General features: G+C 40.0%; 1 protein-coding gene across 1 annotated transcript; it reads right to left on the bottom strand.

Moving 5' to 3' along the window:
• Positions 1 to 297: 297 nt before the first annotated feature.
• spef2 (sperm flagellar 2) lies at positions 298 to 24,802 on the bottom strand. Its single transcript, XM_038303830.1, has 37 exons — positions 24,467 to 24,802; positions 23,683 to 23,785; positions 22,324 to 22,588; positions 22,017 to 22,157; positions 21,793 to 21,924; positions 21,611 to 21,687; positions 21,295 to 21,508; positions 20,990 to 21,178; positions 20,659 to 20,846; positions 19,298 to 19,469; positions 18,980 to 19,202; positions 18,768 to 18,841; positions 18,583 to 18,640; positions 9,963 to 10,003; positions 9,629 to 9,732; positions 9,199 to 9,449; positions 9,044 to 9,110; positions 8,802 to 8,956; positions 8,257 to 8,375; positions 7,865 to 7,992; positions 7,411 to 7,549; positions 7,201 to 7,338; positions 6,978 to 7,117; positions 6,080 to 6,143; positions 5,948 to 6,007; positions 5,750 to 5,837; positions 5,550 to 5,651; positions 5,210 to 5,348; positions 3,647 to 3,719; positions 3,406 to 3,562; positions 3,211 to 3,317; positions 2,867 to 3,049; positions 2,657 to 2,749; positions 1,894 to 2,064; positions 1,578 to 1,793; positions 910 to 1,032; positions 298 to 734 (listed from the first exon to the last, which is right to left on the bottom strand). The coding sequence occupies exons 1-37, from the start codon at positions 24,636 to 24,638 to the stop codon at positions 702 to 704; spliced, it is 4,899 nt and encodes a 1,632-aa protein (XP_038159758.1). The 5' UTR covers positions 24,639 to 24,802; the 3' UTR covers positions 298 to 701.
• Positions 24,803 to 25,511: the final 709 nt, after the last annotated feature.

The following is a 25,511-nucleotide window of genomic DNA, read 5'->3' on the forward strand; positions in this document are numbered from 1 at the left end:
CAGTAAAAACCAGCTGTTTTTATTCTGATATACCTTTATGCGAACAGCTATGGGCTTCTCTGAGCAGTGAAACGGTTAATTTATTGATCCCATTACTAATAACTAAATCAGTTAATATTTTGTTTGTATGTCTATAAACCTGTGATGTATGGTTATTAAACATGCATAATGGGGGGTTCCTCCTATGTGGTAGAATATGGAAAAGTAAAAAAAAAAAAAGAATACAGATAATACAACACATCACATGTTTTTATTTAAATCATTTGCATAGATTATTTTTTTTTTTTTTTGGCTTGAGACATGCAAATGTTAACTCCTTAAAAGAGGACAACACTACAAGAAGGTATATTAATTTGATAAACCAGAATAAAACATTAAATCCAATGTGAGGCACTTTAAAACATGGCAACTACCCAAAACACCAGGAAGGATATTTGAGCTAAAACAGAGCACTGAACATTTGCTTACACACCATCTGGCTTTATCTTAAACAAACAAAAACAGGGAAATATGTTTCCAGTGTAGTCAAAAATGTAAAAAAAAGAAAGAATGAAGTTTGAATCGAACATGTGGATTTCTGTTAACACTTTTATATACCGTTAACACAAATAGTTTAACTCTTCCACTTTTGAATGAGTAAATACTAGTAGAGAAAACTAGCTTGTTTCTTAATGAAAAGCTTCAAGTGTGACAAATGCTTTTCACCCTGAAGGCCCAGCAGCATTCAGGAGGTTCTACAAAGCAAAGAGAAAAATAGAGATAGTTAACATATTGTAATCAATATAGATAAAATGAAGATTTACACAACAGGTGGGACCAATATTAAGGCAAATACCAAGGAAATGAAGGCTAAGATGGTTTAGAAATAAAAGAATAAATCAAAATACAGAAATATTTGCTGGAGCTTACAACAAGCTGGAAGTGTGTTGAAGTCTCGATCATTGTGTCGATGTAAGGATGCTGAGAAATAATGGAGAAGGGGACTGGTTCATCAGGCTGATATCCCAGTTCACTGAACGCTTTCTCCAGATTCTAACAGGAGGCAGAGACACAGAGGATCAGCAGGGCAGAAAGCTTCAACAATAAAGATCATAAACAGGACTAGTTTTGGACAGAGAGTGAGCCAATAAGTTTTCTCATGCCCACGGAAACAATCAGTAACTATCGTTTTATTGGAATGGCAATAACAATCAATACAAAGGGTGTCTGGGATAGTTGAAATATCAAGCCCTTTCAGCTTCAATTTCAGGATGGACATTCTACAGGAAATAGTAGAAGTGACTTTGGACTTCATTTCATTTATTATTATTTATTCATTTACACTTTGGTCTCATTTACCCTCGAAATGACAGTTAGAGAAGAATCTAACCATGGTGTTAAAAGTATTTCTGCATTATTTATAGAACCATAATTAATAAGAAACTAGAGGTGCTAAATAACGTCTACAGCTCACTGCCTAATCCCAATAAATACGATTTAATTCATTTTTAAATAAACTGTAATAAAAAGAAACTCCTGCTATGGTTCTTGGTCATTTTTTTTCTAAATGTAGTTTTTGAAATTCCAAAATAAAATACCAGTTTATGTTCTTCCTGACTCAAGCACCCTGGAGGAAGTGGGGTGCTGCCCTCCATCTTGGTGACTTTGTGGCAGGTGACATCGAGGAAAACAGAAATGGGAACTTCCTGGTCTTTAAAAAAGCTGCTGGATGACAGCAGAGCTTCCTCTTCTTTGTAGTCCTCAGTAAACGTGAAGGATGGGAGCTCTGGGGTTTCATCTGTGCTAGGTAGGGGCTAAAACATGCAACTTAACATGAAATTCGCTTGCACAATCATTTTTGAGAGAAAGTAACATGCAGAGAACAGAAAACCTGGATTAATTTTCTTTACTGACCTTTATGAGGAAGCTCTTTGAAGGCTGCTGGATATGTTGTCCCAACACGACACTAAGGGCTCTGATGAACCCCTTTCTGGGGTCAGGGTCGGCTGCAAAGTACTTGAGCATGGACACATAATTCAGCCGTGGAGGAGAGGAGGAAGGGTCTGCAAACAGCTGGAAGAAGAACTAGGAGAGAAAAACAGACATAAATATCAGTTTCTGTTAGTTTTAATGCAAACAAAAAACAGAAATAAAATTTCACAAAGTTTGCTTAGTGGGAAATAATAAAAACAAAATATGAGAGAGTCTCATTACCTAAAAGAAAGAGACATTACTCTCATATATTTAGGACATTTTCAGTTTTAAATTTCTGCCTCATGTTGGGTTTGGGGTGCAGACTAAAGGGTTTAATCCTTCTGTATGTTTTCTGTGTCTTCGGTTTGGTCTGTGACTAACTGTATGGTTCTCCCTCTTCTTACTACTCATTTATAAAGCTGCAATAAAAGATTACATACAGGTGGAGGATTTTTACCAACTGGATAATTTACTTGTCCTGATTTTTTTCACGCCACTCTTTAAAACTCTAAATAAAAAAATATATATATTATTCAGTTATTTAGAATTATATGTTGGTCTGTAACATAAAACCCCAATAAAAACAGTCAATTTTGGTCTGGAATTAGTTAAAATATAACAAAATGTAAAGTTTAAGGTTACTTTCTTGTTGTGTGTAACTCAAACTTCCTTTTAAACTGTAAATAATGAAGCTGAACCGTACCTTACGCAGGTCTGCTAGACGGTTGTAGGGTAAAGGCTCGGACGGGTCCTGAGGAACATCCTGGTCACTCTCACTGGAAAACCACAACTCTGCCTGTTGGCATGGAAAATACATTTTCAGCAACCTATACAACTAATATTAGTTAAATCACAGCCTTATTTTCTGTACAATAAACTGATGCTCTAGGTAAACTAAAGTATAGATCCTTACCTGTAGATACTGGCCCTCGTTTATATATCCTGTGTTATCAGCATCTGCTTCCTTGAATTTGTGCAACAAATCCAGCAGCTGTGTAAGAGAGGGAAGTGGCCAGGGGAGAGCAGCACTGAGCAGAAAGCGGCGCCAGTCTATCAGCTCGTATTCATCAGTTAGCAAAGCCACCATCTCTGAGAGCTGAGGGCAGGAGATACAGTAGGATATGGAATTTATTTCTATGTATTGTCCATTGAAAAGAAATGTGTTTGGTCTTTTATTAACATTCCTGTGTGCTCCAATGACATGTGTATATGCACAGCATGTACAGCATGACTCACTGGTGTGAACCTGCTGAATACCTGAGTTTGATTCATATCTGTCCAGGCTTCAGGAACCCTGTTTCTGCGTAGGCTGTTATAAACCAGATCTTCAAGAAAAGCAATGAAATCAAAACTGGACATGAGGCCTAAAAGACAGAAAGAGGGGAAATTATTTTGGGTGACATTTAATAATACATTTAGAGACAGCTGAAATGGTCTGGTGCACATAATCACCTGATGGAGCAATGTGGGACAGGTGATAGTGGAGCGATTCCAACTGAGTCACTGTCACAATCAACCGATTTGGTTTCTCCACAGGAGCAGGATGGGGGGGGGGAGGTGGATCCGGATACAACTTATAATCTCCATTCAGATATAACTCACGGTCCTCCTATGGTAAAGGAGATGAAAACTGTTCTCAGATGCAACAGTTGATCACTACAGTTTAAAAGGTTAACTGAAAGGCTTTACTGACCAACACCAGCTCATACTGCAGCTTAGCACCAGCCTCTATGTGGTAACGGACCAGTTCTGATAGCTGATCCATGCTGAAGACAGACAAATGAAAATGTCTAGAGTCTCTTTGCTGCACAATGTGTGTCTACAGCTCTGTTTAGCCTGACCACTGAGCATTTTCACATTTTTGTAACAACCATAAGCTTGTTTGCATTTTAATGGGATTCAATGGGACAGAGCAACACAAAGCAAAAAAAATTATCATTAGGTGGAAGAAACATTTAAAAAAAGAAAAAAATACACTATTCAAAAACCATTTGCAGTATTTAAGAGCATACCTCTTAAAGGTACGTATTGTCTGTCTCATTAAGTTTGAAACTAATCCAATATCTTTGCTGTCATTTCCTGTTTCTCCACAAAATATCATAACTTTGTTCTGGCCCAGCACTAACTTTGTTCATTTTGTCAAGGACAGTCAATCTGACAATGCTACACGTTAAAACAATGCTAGTTTGGAATGAATTTGGCTCTTCTTGAAGACAAAACTAATCAGTTCATCAACACACAACCAACCCAAGAAGAGCATGTTTTCTCATGGGAACCAGTCGACTGGTCCCCACAATGTAACATATTCCATGTAGTTGTTACCACATGGTTAAAAACACCTGCCACACATAAAACTATTAAAACAAGATACATACGATCAAAATGAAACGTTATTCAAAACTATAGCAAAACAGGCTGTTTTTAATCTACTTTCCATTAAACCTTAATCTACAAACCCATCTATTGTGAAAACACAGCATGATGCTACCACTACCCTGCTTCTGCATGTGCAGAGTGAGTTTCTATATGTTCTGCATGTAGACCAAAAACCAGTTTAGGGTTTATCAGATCATAGCACCTCGTTCCAAATGTTTGCTATATCATCTCAGTGGTTTGTGAACACCAGGAAAAGAAATAAATTCTGTATTTCTTCTGGCCAAAATGACAGAGATCATAAATATCCTCAATTTATGTCCGGTCAAACTGACCATATGCGGGTTTGGCAATACCACTGAGAAGGCTTTAAGAAGTATGGTTACTATAAATAGAAAGCTGTTGGGCACAGATTTGTTCAGCCTAGCAAAAATAAACCTGGAAAAATGGAGGAAGGCAAAGATTTTATCAGAAAGTTGAGGTGCTTGTTTTAGATAAAAGTATTGGCTTCTTCTAAGCCCAACTAAAGAAAACCTTAATACCCTTTGTTGCTGTTTAGCTCATTGTATATGCTGATGTATGTTGTTGTCATTTAAGTTAAGTGCCTGATGACAATACTGCAAACTAATTTCCAAACAGAGAACCAACATCATAAATTATAGGCTGATTCCTTCCCTACCAGATGTTGATCTATGCAGTGCCATCTCGGTCACCATGGCCTCATTGGCTGCTTCTATGTATGATCACTACCTTTGTTGCTTTATATTGCTATATCTAACTCTACAGACCCAAAACGAATCTGCCACTTGTGGCTGTGATGTTATAGAGTTGGATAAATACCCACAGCAAAACATACGAGAACAGCTGATGATAAAAATCCTACCACTTCCTCTCTGATAGGTAGCGGTCTTGAAGCCCCTTCTCCATTATGCTGAAGGTCTCTTGCAGTTTACTCAACAGGGAGTCGATCATCATCAGTCCGTGGGCTTTCACAAGCTCAAGGCGAACCTTGACTGATTTTTCTATAAACCAAACACATGAAAGGAGGAAAAAGTTCTGTTAAACATTCACGAATTAAATCAACTGTATCTTGGTGAATAAGAGGAAATGCATACATTAACATGAAAAAGTACAACGCACCCCATGGTAATGTAATTACTGAACTATAAATGATTAGCACAGATGCTGTAAATGTATTATATAGTTAGTGTTAAAGTACGTACCCTCATGAGTCTGAGCAGTTTTGTATTCCTTACGTATTTTCTCTCTCATTTCTTGTTCATGAGTGTTTTCTGTAGTTTCTGGAGGCTCCTTTAACTTATCCTCTGGTCAAGGGGGAGAGAAATATGCAAGGTTAAATCCTTCCAAAGGAGGCCTGATGAAAACGTCATATAGCTCTGCTGTAGGTTATTAAACATTATGCCTGTTTGCTTTTTTGGTGGACGCTTTTTCTTTTTAGGCTTTACTGCACTTGAAGGTTTCTCCTTTTTCTCTGTCTCTGCTGCCGACACCTACATAATGAAAGACCGGCATAAGTCAAAATTAAAAAAGAAGACAATATATGGTATACAGAACAATTATAATACTCTTCAGGCTCACACAAGCATAAAATGGGCCTTACCATTTGGCTGATGGCCTGTAAAGCCTGCATGTGGTCATTGTAAAATTTCATCTGGAAAGACTTGAAGAAAAAACAGAAGGAATCACTACCGACTCATTATGGATCTGAATAAGCTGGAATATTAAAACTGACCTTTATGAGTTTTGATGGAAACTGGTCTTCCATCATAGAGGCTTCATTTTTTGATTTAGGGCACCTATAAAATAAAAAAACGATGAATTGAATCAGTTTACATAAACCATTAGAAAAATTTGAAAGAATTTACTGTTATGTATTCATTTCTAAAACTAGTAGGATTTTAATGAGGTTCAAAGGTTTTGATGTCTTTCATTTTTGCATTTCCTCCTGTTAATGCTTTTTTACTAAACATATTTTATTTATATTCAGATATTAGTATTTTCATTTAGGAGCTTCTTATAATCAGGAAGTGGCTAGAATATGATACAGCTCATTTTACCCTTGCACCACTGGAAGGAAAGTGTCTGAACACCACAGATTCTACATTTGATTCAGATCTGAGCTTTGACTAGGCCATTCCAACCCAGGAATATTTTAATAACCAGATATATGTTTAGGGCTTAGAAGGTTTATATTCTGCCCAAGCCTGAAGTCTTTTGCTGCCTCCTTCAGCAGAGGCACCAACCCTGGTCATCGGGAACCACTGAATCATTCTGTATTTAGTGAGCCTCTTTCCACATAAACTGAACAGCTTCCCTTTCCCTACTGGAAAGGAATACACAGTATGATACTGCCACCATTTATGCTCCAGATCAACAATACATTCTTTCTCTTCAACAGCTCCATGTCTCACCTCTCTGCTGGGTCCCTCGATCTACATGCAGCTGTTTGCTCTCTATGTTCACTACTGATTTCACTGGACCTTATTAAGTTAGCATTGGGGATAAATGCACTCGGCAGCTTGTTAACTTTTCATATAACATTTACCATATAAAATCCCAATACAGTGAAGGTTCTGGTAATAATATATAAAGCTCCACAGCAGTGTACACGTTTGCGCTGAGGTTCTTACTTGGCTTTCTGATATTTAGGTATTTTCAGCAGAGAGATTTTGTTGAATTTGGGGACTAGAGTCAGCGGTTCTTGTCTTTGCATGCTCCCATAGTAGACCTTAAGGGTGCAGAGTGTTTTATGGAAACGGCTTAGCTCTTCCTGTACAAAACAAAGCAAGCAAAATGTGAGATGGGCAAAATAAGTCGCTCAGCCAAACAGTTACACAGATTTTGGCAAGTTACCTGTATTATCATAGAGTGGTTGTTGACCAGACAAGTGACCTGCATCTCCACCCCTTGAGGACACATGACAGCCTTCTTCTCTTGCTCATCTTCTTCTCTACGTTTGCCAATTAAATCCAACAGACATTCCTGCAATTTCTGGATGCATATAAGATCGACTCAGTCTGCCACTTTGGCATGACGGTGCAGTATGTGACAAAGTACACCTACATCCATCCTCAAATGAAGCTCTTCTTTGGTCTCCTCATCTTCTCTCATATCGTCTGGTATGCTGTTGAAGTCCTTCTGCCATTGTAGAATTAACATCTGCCTTAAGTCGGGGCGACCCAGGAAATGGTTGAATCTTTTTCTAATCAGGTAACACAGTTTTTCAATAAAAGTGAAGACATTTACATTAAAATGAAATATGACAGACAAAAAAATGATTATATTCACTTTAACAATCCCTCTGAACCTAGAGGAAAAGATAACCATTTTATTTATTTAAATTTCTAGAGAAGAGGGAACAAATGTGCATATTGCTGACTGGAAGAAAGCCAAAGCTGTTTGGTTTAACAACAATTGCTTTTTCAACCTTAAAAGGAAAAAAAAGAAGAGGTGGAAAAAATCTCCTACAAGTAGGGTTCAGAGGTAAAACCAAGAAACCTAAAGTCTGACATATTACCTGATGGCGAAAAGGTGATGATCAATCAGAGAGAGCTGTAGACGCAGCCTCTGCATCACTTGCTTTATGTTGTTTGCATAAGACTGACAGCCTTTGTCCCAGTCTGAATACAGCTTAACTGCTACATCCTGGAGAAAGATGATACAGGATAAAATATATTTTTTTAACAAAAACTGAAAACATAAAGGAAACAGCAGACATGTCAAGGAGAAGGTTGTGAAAAAGTTCAAATCACGATTAGTTTAAAAACATTCCTAGCTTTGAAAGTCTTGCAAACGACAGTTCAATCAACTGATTACAAAGAGAGGCTGCACATAAAAAACTAGGAGCTTTCCCAAAAGGCATTAAAATGAAGACAAACATGACATCAGTAAAGAAGCAGTATATCCTACTAGAGGCAGTGGTTCATTTACGTAGAGTGGACTCTCTGAGCCTGATTCAGGTCGGACCATGTTTCCCTCATCAGACGCAGCATTGGACACAGAGGAAGGGGACAGGTTGGCAGGATGCTCTGTTCATCACACAAAAAAAGCACAAATTATCTTTAAAATAACAATACTGAGGTGGGATTCTAAAACAGCTGATCATTCATGTCATAATTTATTTAGATCAAAAGTAAAATCTAAATTTTCCCCTATTATTGCTAGCGCAGGATTCTACAGAACTCCTTCTTGAGTCCAGAGCATTTGTGTCTAATAATGCATCTTTAACAGGAGGATCAACAGGAGTTTATGAGGGAATGCTTAACAAGGAGGTGTTAAGTAAAACCTTTGCCGCAAATGCATCTTTTTTTACTTAAATAACCATAACCTTATTTCTATCTAAAAAAATTGATTTTTCTTCAAAATAAATCATTCAAAAATCTCTATCATCATTATTATTGAGAATTGTCAAATTAACTGTTATTCATTAATATAAACATGGCAACAAAGGACACCTTCATCTTGTCTTTCAATAATTTGCTGCAAAACAGACTCCACTGATCTGTAAAGCTCCTCCTCCTCCACATCAGCGTTGAGACGAATTAAAATGTTTTGCTCATCGCCGAACCATGCCTCCAGTTCTGGCCAGGCATCTGAGAAAGCTGCAATCCTTTAGGAGAAAAATTTTTTTTTAAAAACCTCATGCAGGTGAAGGACTTAATCCGGCTCTATTCCTGTCGGATTACTTTGTTATTACCTGTGAGGAATCTGTGCACGATACATGACGTCCTCTTCCTGTTGGGAGGCTGCGGCAGCATCTGGATCTTAAGATGGTTCAGGTAGAATATTACCATATGGACACCAAAAATGCACCTCACCTACTGTACTTCATGATACATCATAGCATCATACCCCCATGGCTGTGTGCCCGTCTAACCACACACTCATCAGGTATATCCAGCAAGAGAGCCAGGTCAAGAACAGGTGAAGTTGGAGCTGGTGGAGGTTTAGATAAGTATGGAAAGGCATCAGGTTCTGCTGTGTTGTTTACAAAGTCCTCTTCTTCATCCACGGTCCCTCCCAAAGCTTTCTCCAGCATACGAGCCTGAGTTACATTATTTGGAAAGCCATCCAGGATCCAACCTGACTGAGCTGGAACTTGACTAATAAGAAGAAATCACCTGTGTCAGTTTTTTTCATTACTTGAGAGGTTAATGTTGTTTAGAATCAATAAGCTCACTTTTCTGCAGTCAGTAAAAAGTCCATTGATAACACACAATATGACAGCTTGGCTGACTAAATCCTAATAAGATGTATTTAATACATTACAGTACATGATTACCTGATTGCTTTGACTAAAATCTTCACAATCAACTCATTTGGAACAGCGTTTCCTTTCCTCATCTCCTTCAGATCTGCTGCTCCTAGCACTGCATGCGAGGGCAGCTGAATAAACACAAAACAGAACCGAATTACTTGTGCTTCCTTAGAAACTGATGTTAGAACAGAAAATAAGGGTTAGAATTCATTATATAAATTCTTGGAATTTTTTGAGTGTCTGTCAGTGAAATCCTCTGAATGCCAGTGATTTCAATACAAATAAAAAAGTTGTATAAAAAAACTGAAAACTGAGATAGCAGAGTAGAAGTTCATTAACAGCATCCCTGAGCACTCACTGTGTAAATACGTTCTCCTTTTTCTTCTTGTCTGTTAACATCTGAGGAGGAAAGAAAACAAAAACATAAAATTTTTGTCATGATGGGTTCACTAAAAGCGACCCAAGAATGCAGAACACCACTGACGGACACAAGGATGAAAGTTTAACAGTTTATTTATGCACAACGACACAGTATATATACTGGTTCAGGTTCGGGGCCTGGATTCTGGTTCACCGGAGTCTGCGTGAGAGACAGTTCAGTTAGCGTTGCCAACAGAGGTTTGATTTCCTGAAGTTTACTGATTGTACCTTGAGGGTTCTTGAGGTTAGCTTTGGGAGAGTCTCTGTTGGTTCTGGAGATGAGTTCATCAGCAGAGTCCGTTTGCTGCTTCAGCGTCTCACGTCTTATTTGAACTAGGGCTGCAACTAACGATTATTTTAAAAATCGATGAATTGGACAAAAATTTTTTTTTATATTAACCTCTTTATTCCAAAATAAACATTTTAGACAGAACAAACAAGCACACAAGTACAGGTTGCTCATTAACTGTACTGGTGCAATATGAAAAATAAATGTTTGTGTAAAAACTACGCAAACTTACATGAGAAATGTAGCTGTACATCCACAAAATATAGGCTACTTTGTTTCATAAAGCGCAAAAAGAGACAGGCATTTTTGTTTTTTAAAGCCCCTAAGGGGTTCAAACAATAGGTCCCCCCATTTCAACAAATGAGTTTTTTTAGACTAGAAGAGTTCTGCCTTTTAAGACAGGAAAGTATAGCAGTTAAAGTTGCTGCTTGAGAAAATACTGAACCATAGAGATAAAAATAGCCCTGTGATTCAAATTATAAATTGTATTTGGAATAAAAATGAGAGAACTAGGGGTGGTAAAAAAACACATCCTCCAAAGACAGATATTTACATGGGAATGTGGCAGATAATTAATTGACATATTACTGATCTTGCTGGATTTTGTTCTGCTTTACTTCCATAAATTGCAGGATCTTCTTTTCTTTATCTTTGCCAGAAGATTTAAACTTTAAAAGCCTTGCCCTCATAATTTGCAAGTTAATTTATTTATAAAGAAAATATAAACGCTGCTTAAACAAATTTAAATGAAATTAAAAGTAAAATAAGTAGCCAACCTTATCACTGTCTGTAACCTACTAACAAGGTAAGGAAAGCATCAGATGAGCTACCTGAGAAACTAACGTTACGTTTCCCCTCTTTAAAATGAAACAAACATGGTTACTCATCCTGCTGATCAGCTCTCTTCACTGCCATTGAAGGCTCCAACATGTTTTCTTTTCAGGTGCTGCGTCATAACAGTGGTGCTTCCGTGCCATGTTCATTTGTTTTTACAAAAGTTGCATGTTACGACTTTTTTCACTTTACAAAGCGCCGGCTATTTTAATTATTGTGATCAATTTGCGCCGTCAATCCCGGCGCATGCGCGCTTCATTTGCAGTCTGGACGCTGAGGGTAAACTCCTCACTAAAATTCTGCGGCTCTGACTGCCGCGCTGAGAGGGATTCCTGTGGGAGAGGGAGAAAGGCGTTGGGATGGGGGAGGCGCCCCACGGCAGGCAAAAGCCGCCAGTGACACCGTAAAAAGTCGCCAGATTTGTCGCTAGTCGCTTTTTTGAAAAATAGTCGCTGGAGGGGTCTGAAAAGTCGCTGAGTTGGCAACACTGCAACTGCGGCGCTGACTCGCTCCGCCATATTTTTTTTTCTTCCCCCGGTTGACGGCGGCGGCGGATGACGCATTAATCGCGCGACACAACTAATCGATGATTAAATTCGTTGCCAACGCTTTTAAAAGTCGATTTTTATCGATTTTATCGATTCGTTGTTGCAGCCCTAATTTGAACAGACCTTGGCTTTGGGTTTCCCAGCTCTAGTCCAGAGCTGCTTGGAGGTTCACTGTGAATCTTCAGGTTTGGCTCTGAGGGTCGGCTCGGCAGGTTAGCTCTTCCTGAGCTTACACGGACGAGGCACAGGTTTCCTGGAAACAGAAACAAGGATTAGAATCCAAGCTGGATTCAAAAGTCATCGAATTACTCTGAGGATCTAGGCTTAAGCCCTGACCAACTGGAACAACACTGCGGCGTTGAGGCAAGGTCTGAAGACAGCTTAAGTAGTGGATCCTCTGATGATCTTGACGAGCTGCAGCTGTGCAGGAGGCTCCCTCAGAGGATCCACGGCGGACTCTGCTGGAGAAAGGTGGAATATCTCCAGCTCCCAACAGTACCCCCCCCTCAACGACCGCCCCTTGGCAGTCCGGAAGAGGTTGATGGGCAGGAACGCTCGTACTCCTCGATAAGGGCTGGATCGAGGATGTACGAGCCTGGAACCCACTGGCGATCCTCCGGTCCGTAGCCCTCCCAGTCGACGAGGTACTGCCATCCGCGACCTCGCCGACGGGAGTCCACGATGCGGCGAACCGTGAAGGCCGGATTACCATCGACCTCCAGGGCGGGTGGTGGGGAGTCGGACGGTGGGCACAGAGGGCTCGAGGAGACAGGCTTGATCTGAGACACGTGGAAGGTGGGGTGGATCCGGAGGGACTGAGGTAATTGGAGACGGACGGCTGAGGGGTTGATGACTCGAGTGATCTTGTAGGGTCCGATGAATCTAGGAGAGAGTTTCCGAGACATCCCCTTGAGGGGAGTGTCTCGAGTGGACAGCCATACCTCCTGGCCTTCAGTATACTCGGGGGCGGAACGTCTCCTGGCGTCGGCGAAGCGTTTACTTGACTCAGAAGACTGGTTGAGGGTGGCGATGGTTTCCCTCCAGATCCTTTGACAACGGCGGATGTGTTGGTTGACGGACTGCACCGAAATCTTTCTCTCGTCTGCGGGAAAAAGAGGTGGTTGATAGCCAAGACTGACCTGAAATGGGGATTGTCCAGTGGATGCAGATCTGAGGGAGTTATGAGCGTATTCTATCCATGGGAGAAATTGGCTCCAGTCCACGGGGTTGTTTGACGTGAGGCAGCGAAGGGTGGATTCCAATTGCTGATTCATACGCTCAGTCTGACCATTCGATTGGGGGTGGTAACCAGAGGTGGGAGAGGGTTTGCAGCCGAGAGCAGAACAGAAAGCCTTCCAGACCTGGGAGATGAATTGAGGACCTCTGTCCGAGAGGATCTCTTGGGGAATGCCGTGTAACCGGAAAACATGCTTGATGAGTAGCTGGGCTGTCTGGAAGGCCGTGGGAAGTTTTCTGAGGGGAATAAGATGGCAGGACTTCGAGAAACGGTCAACAATGGTGAATATGGTGGACATACCTCGAGAGACAGGGAGACCGGTGACGAAATCAATGGCGATATGGGACCAAGGACGCGAGGGAACAGGAAGCGGTTGAAGCAGGCCAGAAGGAGGTTGGTGTGAGGCTTTGTTACGGGCAGATGTGGGGCAAGCCAACACGTACTCCTTTACGTCCCTGTGGAGAGTGGGCCACCAAAAGCGTCTTGAAATGAGAGCAACAGTTCTACTGACACCTGGATGAGCGGAGAATTTGGCGGCATGCATCCACTGGATGAGACGGGACCTGACGGAAGATGGAACATAGGTTCGGTTAGTGGGACCATTACCTGGATTGGGTTCAGTGGCCAGGGCTGAGTTGATGAGGTCAGTTATCTCCCAGTTGACCACTCCCACTGTGCAGGAAGCCGGAAGAACAGGTTCAGGTGTCTCGGGATGATCGACGGAGTAGAGACGAGAGAGAGAATCGGGCTTCACGTTCTTGGATCCGGGTCTGTAGGAGATGATGAGATTGAACCGAGAAAAGAAAATTGACCACCTGGATTGGCGTGGATTCGCTTGCTTGGTTGACTGGATGTAAGCCAGGTTCTTGTGGTCTGTCCATACAAGAACCGGGTGCTCAGCTCCCTCCAGCCAATGCCTCCATTCCTCCAACGCCAGTTTAATGGCCAGAAGCTCTCGGTCACCCACATCATAATTTTGCTCTGCAGAAGAAAGTCTACGGGAGAAGAAAGCACAAGGGTGTATCTTTTGATCTGAGTCGAGTCTCTGGGAAAGGACTGCTCCAACACCGGAATCTGAAGCATCCACCTCAAGGATAAACTGCTTAGCTGGGTCAGGTTGCATAAGGACTGGTGCTCTGGAAAATAATGACTTTAGTTTTTCAAACGCTGCTTGAGCCTCGGGAGTCCACTGAAAACAGCGTTCTACAGAGGTCAGAGAAGTTAATGGAAGGGCGGTCTGGCTGTAGTTTCTGATAAACCGACGATAGAAGTTAGCAAAACCCAAAAACCTTTGTAGCTGTTTGCGATTCTCTGGAACTGGCCAGTCTAAAACTGCCTTAATCTTGTCCTCAGATGGTTTAACCTGGCCGCCCTCAAGCACAAACCCCAAAAAGGTGACTGAAGGTTGATGAAATTCGCACTTCTCGGCTTTCACGAACAGTTTGTTTTCCAGCAGTCTCTGTAAAACAAGACGGACATGTTTCTTGTGATCATCGAGGTTCTTGGAGTAAATGAGTATATCATCAATGTACACGAAAACAAATACGTTGAGAAAGTCTCTTAGAACATCGTTTACGAGGGCCTGGAAGCAGGCTGGAGCGTTAGTGAGACCAAAGGGCATAACAAGATATTCGAATTGGCCCAAGGGTGTTTTGAAGGCAGTTTTCCATTCGTCGCCTTCACGGATCCTAAGGAGATGATAAGCGTTTCTTAAATCCAGTTTAGAAAACACAGTAGCTCCCTGTACGGGCTCAAAAGCAGAGGCAAGGAGAGGCAGTGGGTATTTGTTTTTAATAGTGATCTGATTCAAACCTCAATAGTCGATACAAGGTCTCAGGGAACCATCCTTCTTCCCCACGAAGAAGAATCCGGCGCCCAATGGAGAGGATGAAGGGCGAATTATTCCAGCAGCTAATGATTCGTTGATGTATTTTTCCATTGTCTCTCTCTCGGGCTTGGAAATATTATACAATCTGCTGCTAGGTAAAGGAGCACCAGGTAAAAGTTCAATGGCGCAATCGTATGGTCTGTGTGGAGGTAGGGACGTCGCACTGACTTTACTGAAGACAGGGGCTAGGTCATGGTACTCAGAAGGAACTGAAGAAAGGTCAGGAGAGTCCATCTCCCCCCCACCTCTAGGAGACCCCACCAAGGGGGCAGCAGAACGCAGGCATGTCTCATGGCAAGAGATGGACCATGATTCCAGGTGACGTTCAGTCCAGTTAATGTGAGGATTATGCTTCTCCAACCATTCGAAACCGAGCACCAGCGGGGAACATGCAGAGGGAAAAACAAAAAATGTTATAGTCTCTCGGTAGTCTTTTCCCGTCAATAGCGGATACACTGAGAGGCTGAGACAGAGGAATGGTTTCAATTTGGAGTTGCTGGACGAGGTTAGAATCGATTAGGTTACGTTCACAGCCTGAGTCGATGAATGCAGAGAAAGAGAGGCTCTGATTAGCACAGAAAAGCGTGGCAGGCAGTAACAGTCGACGAGATTTCTTAGAGTTTATTTGGCCTGCCAGACTCCTCAGATCCTCTGGTGGGCCCAGGCTTTTGATTTAGCCGGGCAGGAAGCGATGAAGTGTCCACTCTCACCACAGTAGATACATAGTTTGCTTAGAAAACGCCTTTGCCTCTCTTCTGGAGTGAGCCTGGTGTGTCCCACCTGCATGGGTTCGACATCCCTTTCGCCCGAATGAGAGGCCTGAACAGGTAACGGTAGAGACTGGGACTTAGGCCTCTGAATGGGCGGCTGCTCTGTAGAGGAAGAACAAACAGTCACGTTATGTGGGGCAGAAGAAAGTATACTCTGCTTCTTTGAACTGTTTCTGGCACGAATTCTATTATCCAATCTAATGGAGAGGCGAATTAAGTCTTCGAGGGTAGCAGGTTCGTCGAGGGTTGCGAGCTCATCTTTTATGTGCTCGTTTAATGCCATGAAAAAGGCTCCCTTTAAAGCGCTTTGGTTCCATCCGGAAGCTGCCGCTTTAACCCGGAAGTTAATGGAAAATTCAGCCACCGAAGAGTTTCCCTGTTTAAGGTTGAAAAGAGCTCTAGAATCAATAGTTTGGTCAGTTTCTTGGTTGAATACCTGGGTAAATTCAGAGATGAAATCAGAGTAGTAGCAGTTTAAGCTATCGTCAGCGGCAAATCTTGCCTGAGCCCATTCCAAGGCTCTTCCTGTTAACTGCGAGAGAATGAAAGTTATCTTCTTGTGATCCGTGGAAAAACAGCCTGGGGAGTTCTGAAAAATCAACCGACATTGAAATAAAAATCCTTTGCAATCTTTCATGTTACCAGAAAATCTTTCTGGGAGACTAGGACGGAACTCAGATGACGTCACTGCAGGTGACCTCGGAGGTGGAACTGGACCCGGAAATGGTTGTGGTACAGCATTAGCGCTGTTCAGATAATTAGCACAGCTCTGTAGCATCTGGTTATGAGTGTCAACTAGACGGTATAACTCACGGAGCGTTTGGGTTTGTCCCTGAATTTGGGCATCCTGCTCCTCCAGTCGACGGGTGAGGTGATCTGCTGGGCCTTCAGTTTGGCTGCAGTGTTCTGTCATGATGGGTTCACTAAAAGCGACCCAAGAATGCAGAACACCACTGACGGACACAAGGATGAAAGTTTAACAGTTTATTTATGCACAACCACACAGTATACATACTGGTTCAGGTTCGGGGCCTGGATTCTGGTTCACCGGAGTCTGCGTGAGAGACAGTTCAGTTAGCGTTGCCAACAGAGGTTTGATTTCCTGAAGTCTACTGATTGTACCTTGAGGGTTCTTGAGCTTAGCTTTGGGAGAGTCTCTGTTGGTTCTGGAGATGAGTTCATCAGCAGAGTCCGTTTGCTGCTTCAGCGTCTCACGTCTTATTTGAACAGACCTTGGCTTTGGGTTTCCCAGCTCTAGTCCAGAGCTGCTTGAAAGTTCACTGTGAATCTTCAGGTTTGGCTCTGAGGGTCGGCTCGGCAGGTTAGCTCTTCCTGAGCTTACACAGAGGAGGCACAGGTTTCCTGGAAACAGAAACAAGGATTAGAATCCAAGCTGGATTCAAAAGTCATCGAATTACTCTGAGGATCTAGGCTTAAGCCCTGACCAACTGGAACAACACTGCGGCGTTGAGGCAAGGTCTGAAGACAGCTTAAGTAGTGGATCCTCTGATGATCTTGACGAGCTGCAGCTGTGCAGGAGGCTCCCTCAGAGGATCTACGGCGGACTCTGCTGGAGAAAGGTGGAATATCTCCAGCTCCCAACAATTTTAAGAAAATAAGAAGCTTCATAAAAAGGAAAAATTATTTTAATACAGACTTCACAAATGTAGTCATGCACCTTTAACCTATTCATATCTTAGTTTATAAGTAGCATTGCACCGATTCTGATACCAGTATCGGGCGGGGTCCCGATCCAGCACTAAAATGGTGATATTGGTATTGGTGAGTGCTGACTAATGGTGCACCGATATCATTTTGAGAGCCAAAAGACAACTATTGTCACCAGTTCCAGGTAGGCAATAAAAAGTTCTACTAGATTCACTTTGTTTTAGTATTTTTTTCCTGCTTCACAAAGGTAGGCAGCAGCTGGACAAAGCCATGATGGCAATTATTTTACATCCAAGTAGTATGCAGTTCTTCATATATATATATATACACACACACATACATATAAATTTCAAAGAGATGGTATCGGTATTGTGTCAAACAATACTGCACAGCCAGGTGTCAGGTATTTGGGACCAAAAAATGGCATGGGTGCAACACTATCTATAAGTCAGGAGTGGGGCCTGCTATCAGAGATGGCTTTGAGGCAGTTAGCTGGAGTTTGCAGAGTTGGAGCTGCCAAGAATTTAACTGAGAGAGAGCAGGATGGACAGGATTAGGAATAGAGATGCACCAATCCCATACTTGGATCAGATATTCACTCTGATATTAACTAATTAGTATGGGATAAATGACACCGATCCAGCACTCATTTCTATTTTTAAGGATATCATACATAGCAATACCAGAACAGCGATCTAGTGACTTCAGTTTTAGGATTGGAACGCTCATTACATCATCGCACAGATGGCACACAGCAGCTAGTGATTTATATCTGTTTTACCTTTTATGTAACAATGCTTATGTCAAGTAAGACGCATTTACTCGCATCGCAAAGTATATGCTTAATTCATTCACTGGTAATACTGGATTGAACTGTAAAGTGGGAATTGTTGTGAATTGGCACTATATAAATAAACAGAATTGAATTGGATATTGGCCTTATGCTCAGCTCATGTATAGGATAAGAGGAAAATGGATCGGTGCATCTCTGATTAGTAATGAGCAGGTGAGGATTAGGAATAAGCAGGTCAGAGGAAAAGCTGAGTATGGCCAGTTTAAAAAAAAAAGTAAAAAAAAAACAATATGACATCTGAAGACATTTAGTTGTACTGAATTTATGGGAAATAGAACAACACTGGAAAGGGGTTTACTAAAAACAATGTAAAAAACATCTTCATAATGGCCCATCACTTAATTTTCAGTGGAATACATTTACATTTATTGTTTTAAGTGACAAAATGGTAAAACAAAATACAAGGATATGAATACATTTACAAGGGACTGCACATAGAAAAAAACTGAAACATTAGTTTCAATAAACCACCTGATGTGGAGGATATATACAGCTGCTCATCACTCGTCTCGTCCTGTTGATTTGTGACCTATATTTATTAACAAAAAATAAAGTTTGTTATAAACTTTTTAGTGATCTCAAGAAAAGTGTTTAGAGGTTAATCGATAGCAAGTTAAAAAGAACTGTAAAACTAATCTTCCAGCATATTAACTGACCTCTTCTCCATCTTTAAAAGGCTTCAGAGCTTCTTCAATCAGTGTGTTAGTTGATAACACTCTGACGCCAAGTGCTAAAAAACAAGAGCAATCATATGAAAACACTGCATTTAAAGATTTTTAGTAAAGATGAAATCTAAAAAGCCAAAAACGCTTTAAATGTAGGAACATTTTTTTTCTCTAGTTCAGGTTATATAATGGAAATGTTACACCTTCAGCAATCTTGGCCAGACAGGTGGTTTTGCCTGAGCAAAACTTTCCCAGGACGCAGGCTTTGATACGGAATCGAGGAAATGAGGATGCTGACGATTCCACAATGGGAGGATGAGCAAGTGTTTGAAGTTGATGGACAACATGGGCCAGAGTGTTGTTGGGGCCTGGAGGTAATTTGGGGCCATGTCCATCTTTTGGCCACAACCATTCGCCGACCATATTCTTAAAAATAAAACAGATTCTTATATCTGACGAAAAACAAGCACAATGTCACACATGCTGTGCTTTTAAAGTATGCAGACAAATTTCTGACTTACAATGTATTCCTCATAATCCAGGTTGTTGAGTACCTCCAGTTTCTTAAGCTGTAAAGAGTCTAATGAAACAGAGAATCCAGGTTCTGGTTGAGAGGGGTTTTTTGGCTCATAAAAAGGAATACCTCTAAGGAACAATTCCTTCCACTCTTTATTCTTCTTATCCGTAGGGACACTGCAAACGAAATAATAACAAAGGTCAGGTGGGAACTTTAAATTGTGGGAAGAATTGGATCATAGACCAAGACCAGAAAATAGCTTCAAGTTCATCTATCACTCAACAATAACAGCACAGAATATATCTAATAGCATCTGAATACTCATTCATCAATGCTTTAAGAAAATAAAAAAACATAATATCGTGAACATGATTTAAAGGTATAATGCAGGGTTTTCGCAAATCCTCCATTATAATCCTCTCCACTTTAAACAAAAATGCACAAGCACAACCCTGTAAATGCTCTCGAGAGAGAATGCCTATTAAATGCAGTTGCGTGCATGCATGAGCCCATTTCTCCTCGTGCAAACTCTGTTTAAAAGTTGCTGCTTGCATCACTCATACAAGCTTACGTTCTAAAAGAAGATTTGCAATTTTTCCTCTATGTCAGACTCATCACCAGTAAGTGAAAATGGGGACAAACACATAGGACAACCTTATATAAACATATCACCAGAATGATTGACAATTAGGAGGACCACTTATTTTGATGATCCAAAATAGAACATCTTCCGCTAAACCTTTAAAAAGGAACAAATCTTAACTAACTAAATGACCAATTTGCTTTATTAAAAGCAGGAAGTGCATTACTATGAGCTGCTGCATTACTCTAGTTCAGAGGTCACCAAGGACCCTCAAGGACCACATGGGGTGCCCTCAGCATCTTCTGAAAACAGAACAACTCACCAGTGGACTGCTTGAAATGTTATTTTATGCTAATTCTCTTATTTTTTGTATTATTTATAGAGTATTTCATTATATCTATCATTTAGAACATTTAAGCATTTATAGGGATTTCAAAATGGCAGTATCAAGTAAATTAGAAATGAAAAGAAACAACAGAATTAATTTTATTATCTATGAAGTATAGATGAACACTGATTCTTCCAGTTCACAGGTCAGTATTAGTGGCCTGCCGTATGACTCAGTACCCATGAAGTAGCCCTAGGTCTTAAAAAGGTTGGTGACCTCTGCTCTAGCTTATTATAGCTGGAGAAACTTCTTGTCATTCAGAGTCTTTCTGTGGAGTAACTGGTCTATTCCTGATGTAGTATATGTTCATTGCTAATCACATTTCATTAAATCAAACAAACACCATAATGATCTCAATGTTTATTATGTTTATAAAAGTTAGCATGTTACGTACTTCCCTGTGAAGACGCGATATTCTCCAACTGTGGTTGCTAAGTCCACCATCTCTCCCAAAACATTCAAGCAGATGGCAAAATGCTCTTTGTGTCTGCTCTCAACACGCTCTGCACCCATCCTCTTACATAATTCCAGCTCCTTTTGGATTTCTTCTTCTCGAGCCAATTTAGCACACTGGGCCAGAACCTACACCAGACCCAGGCAGAAGCCAGGGATTAAAAAAGAAAGCAATTCAAAATCTTCCTGTTGCTGCTGGAACTAATTAAGAACACGGAATTCAATCAAATCCCCATGAAACCTCCCCTAGAAAGAGTGAATTTTGCCCTCACCGCCTTCCTGACCAGAGCTTCTTGAAAGTCTCTTTCTCTTTGCTGGTGGTACTGCTGGTCTCTGAAACGGCGATTCTCAATAATCACCTCCTTTTCCCTACGTATCTGCATCAGGTATTTCACCAAACACTTCTCTCGCTGCGACTGACGTGTCATACACCGTACCAGTTGCTCGTCGAATTGTTCCTCCTGAAAAGAATAAATTAGTTAACTAATTTAGGTTAAAAAAAGTAGACAGTATAAGTGGAGATAAGCGAGGATATCTCTATCTAACTGTATCTGTTGCTGTTAGGAACAAGTTTTACCAGCTGAGCTTGGAGAGCTTTCCCCTGCTCCACCAGAAATCGGTCTACTCTTTTTTGTCTCTCCTTTTGAGTCACAGCATCTTCCTTCATTCGCTGGCGGATCCTCTGTATATACTCTTTATTGGATTGTAACATCAGTTCATTGTTACTTTCAGAGACTCCACTGCCATGTTTGATGGCCCAAAGAGAGGTATCTACATGAGTGGGTTGATCGCTGTAACCAAAAACAATGAGTATGAAAGAGAAACGTCTACATAGACAGACACAACAATTTAAATAGAAGGGTATCAAATGAATACAGCATTGCCCTTCTTACCTTGGCAAGGAAGCAAAACCAGAAGTAACAGGCTTACGCTGTTTCTCCTCAAATTTAGCAATTTCTGCCTGGACCATCTGTCCAATCAAAGCAGTAGGAAAAGCAGAAAAATTTCATTTATTGCCTTAGATCGAATAAAATAAAAACAATGATGATGTAGGGATTTTTTATTTTGGTCAAACCTGTGTTTCCATTTCTTTGAGCTGCTGCTTCTTGTCCTTTCTGCTGAGATTTAAACTGAAGGAAGATTTCATTAGCAGCTCTGTAGGGTCTTCAGTGGAGTCATCGTGCCTCTGATGACAGACCTGTGACATCTCCACATAATGAGCACAATATAATCAAGCATCTAGGGTTATATGTGTATTTATTTTGGTACTAATGTTGGTTATTTTCTATACTTTTTTACCTTTCTAACCTTTTCCATCGTTTTTAATTCTGGGATTTTAATTTGCTTCTTTTGCTTCACTTGTCGGCCTTGATCTGTACAGTGCTGAGCAATTTTTGGAAGATTCTGATCTGCACTGGGTTTGACCAGCGGAGGAAGGCGCTGTACAAAAAGAAATATCCTTTTTACACATTTACCTCGCAATTTCCAAAATTTTTCTTATTTCAAATCAAGTCATACAAACAACTGACTTTTGGTAGAGAGTAAGACTTTTAAACATTTTGTCGACAAACATAAGCCTAAAAGCGCTGGTGGTGAAAATACTCAAACATCTATTGAGTGTTCTTACAATGGAGGATGATTCATGCCCTTCTTTGTGCAGCTGAACCCTGGCTATGGGCTGCATCGCTGCTCGGCCGCCTCCTGGACTCTTCTTCTCTTTAAACGCCACATAGAGCTGGTAAAGAAGGTTGGTGACAACATCCAGTTTCTCCTTCATCACGTCTTGAGCTATGTTGATATTATAGGAGACCCCCAGTAGCTTCAAACTTGGACGAAGTCGTGAGAAGTTATTGACTTTGGCGATGGAGGTGCTAAAACAAAAGATGTGATAAACTTTTAACATTTGCTGAACACTTTAAATGTGTTTTAAAAGCTTGGATTCAGCACTGGCTAAGGTCTATTTTAGTGTTTTTAAATACGCTAGACTACGGCTGATTATCCACTTAAAAATTATAAAACATGTAGAATGGTCAAACTTGGGCTGAATAATTCTACAGTGCGTTTTTTAATAAGTGCAGCCATCTTAGTAAAGGTCCTACGCACAAAAAGCATTTTAGAGAATACTTAAGGATTGAAAAATAATTAAGTCCAGGTCTGACATGACCATTTTGGCTACAAAAAGTATTTTGTAACGTTTCATAAGCAGAATACATGCTTCGCAGATTAGAAGTCACTTTCTAATCAATGTGCAACAATCCAATCTAGTTTGACAAGATTATTTATTTCAAAGTTTGCTGATAAAGATGTGATACAGTTTCTTTTACATATTTAAACTAACCTTTGAATGCTAAATTAGAATCTTTATGTGAAAAAGTACAATCAGACTTATTATAAACAGGATCATGGAGATAGATCAAGGAACATCAGACAGGTCAATGATAAAGTTGTGGAGTATACATGGGGTCAGGCGATAAATCAGTACTCCAACTTTGACCATTACACAAAACAGCCTTGTGCAACATTCAGAAAGGGAAAGCTTTATGAAAAACTGCAAACCTGTCTATGTAAAGTGCAAATGTTTTGCTGACTAAAGCTATAACAAAAATATTTAATCAGTTATTTAAACAAAAGAGAAAGATCTGAACTAAACTCAACTGAAATGCAAGGAAAAAATATATTAATGAGGGAAATAAATCCAATTATTTCTAATTCTAGTCATGGGAAAAGCTGAACTGAATTGAAAAAAAAAATAACACCATAAAACAACGTGACTAAGAAGAAAATAGTGCAGATGAAGTAGCTTCACAACAAATGTGGAGACACAGTAACCAGGAGAATGCACAGAGACATAAAATACAAACAAATCAGATTAAAATGTGTGGTTTTCTAGGGAAAATATTCAAATAAGGAACATTTGAAGGTCCCTGTAAAACAACCGGCATCACCATTAAGGGAGGAAACTTACCCCTTTTTCAAAAACATGTTAAAATCCTCCTGCATCTGATATTTATGAAGAATCTCTCCAAACAGGTACCCATCGGAGAAATACTTAGCAAAGTTTCTGGGCTCTGTAAATGTAGAGAGAGCGACCAGGTATAAAACTATCAAACAATGATATCCAAAGGAAATCTAAAGCGAATCATAAGCTAATCTACTGATGTGTCATCATTTAAACTACACACATACGTACATATACACACATATATAAATATAAAATAATATATCTATATCTATATCTATATCTATGTCTATATAAATATATATATATATATATATATATATATGGCAAGAATCAGAGTCGAATCCAGAACCTTCTTGCAATATATGTATATATTATTTTATATTTATATTTATATGTGTTATATGTGTTTATATAGTTAGAACATATATGCACACACAGATACATACGTATACAGTATATATACACATACAATATGTATACAATGTATGTACGTGATGTATATATTAAATATATATGTATATATTTAATATATACATATATTGTATACATTACATACATACATTATATATAATTCAAAGGAATTGTTTCCAGTTTTAATTATAACATGTATATGTAATTTTGTCATAAAGATATTTGATTTGAAAGTACTCCAGTTCTCCTTTTAATACTATTAAAGAGAAAAATTGTGTGGCAGGGAAGTACAAAGCAGTACACTTACCATCCAGCTTCATTTGGTATGCCGTGTTAGTGTTAGCCTGATCAAGCTAGCTGGAGGAGTCACACTTACCTACAGTTTGGGAGAGCCTAAGCTCGTCGTTCAGCCACCTGCACAAACTATCTAACATTGTCCTGATTAACTTCACTAGGAGGTATATTCGTTTTCTAGAGGATATTAACGGTACAAGCTGAAGCTCGACGGAGGGAAACTTCCGTTGTACCTCGTTGCCATGGTAATACATAAAAACGGCTAGCTGGCAGTTGTGATGATGACAGATCCAGGTTTTGTTTTCGTGTTTCACGTTAGAGGATTATAGACTGGTTGGCTGTTTGTTTGACTGGTTCTGCAGTCCTGGATGACTGTTCTGACAGCAGTGGTTTCTGTTAAGTGTTGATCAATGTTTGCCGCTATGATGTCTAATAGGAGCTTCCATGTTGTAGAAACTGTCCCCTTCTGGGAGTCTTTCTTTATAAGGAATGTTCAGCTCCCATTCCGCCATTAAGGCTATCTGAATTGTATGAAGTATGTGGATTTTCCTAACAATCTGAGAAGCAGTAGACCACATTTAAAAAAAAAAGTTAACTGATTTTAAAATTTTATTTCAGTTTAATATGGGAAAAAAGTCAGAATTCTGAGATTAAAGTCAGACTTCTGAGAAACAAGTCAGAATTCTGAGATTAGAGTCAGAATTAAGAGGAAAAAAAAGTCAGAATTCTGAAATTAAGGTCAGAATTCTGAGAAAAAAGTCAGAATTCTGAAGTTAAAGTCAGGACTCTGAGAAAAAAGTCAGAATTCCCCTCATATTATACTGAAATAAAATCTAAAAAACATAAAAAAAAAAAAAAAACTTTTTACATTTTTTTAAGTGGCCCCAATCCTAAATTCATGTTTTTTATTAATAAAAAAGAAAAACAAATAAAACCCCAGTGACTTTTGACACTCAGGAGCAGCATAAACACCCATGATCTGGGATAGAAGTCAAGCATGTGCTTGCAAAGACTTCTGAACCATCTGATACTATTTTCTCTTCATTCAATTAAAAATTTTAGTCTATTGTAAATACAAATTTAAATCAGTAACAACCTTTCTATAACCATTGTTCCCTTGCTTTTTG

The sequence above is a fragment of the Cyprinodon tularosa genome, unplaced genomic scaffold, assembly GCF_016077235.1.
Source record: "Cyprinodon tularosa strain WSP-4 unplaced genomic scaffold, ASM1607723v1 ctg52, whole genome shotgun sequence".
Lineage (NCBI taxonomy): Eukaryota > Metazoa > Chordata > Actinopteri > Cyprinodontiformes > Cyprinodontidae > Cyprinodon > Cyprinodon tularosa.

What these genes read in the sequence shown, in the direction of transcription:
- spef2 (XM_038303830.1), bottom strand. Translation starts at nt 24,638, where the DNA reads ATGTATTACCATGGCAACGAGGTACAACGGAAGTTTCCCTCCGTCGAG. An exon ending in GTATATATCCTCCACATCAG is followed by an intron (nt 10,004 to 18,582) that starts GTGGTTTATTGA and finishes TTTCCTCCTCAG; the next exon opens with ATGTTAACAGACAAGAAGAA. An exon ending in ACCACTCTATGATAATACAG is followed by an intron (nt 7,118 to 7,200) that starts GTAACTTGCCAA and finishes TGTTTTGTACAG; the next exon opens with GAAGAGCTAAGCCGTTTCCA.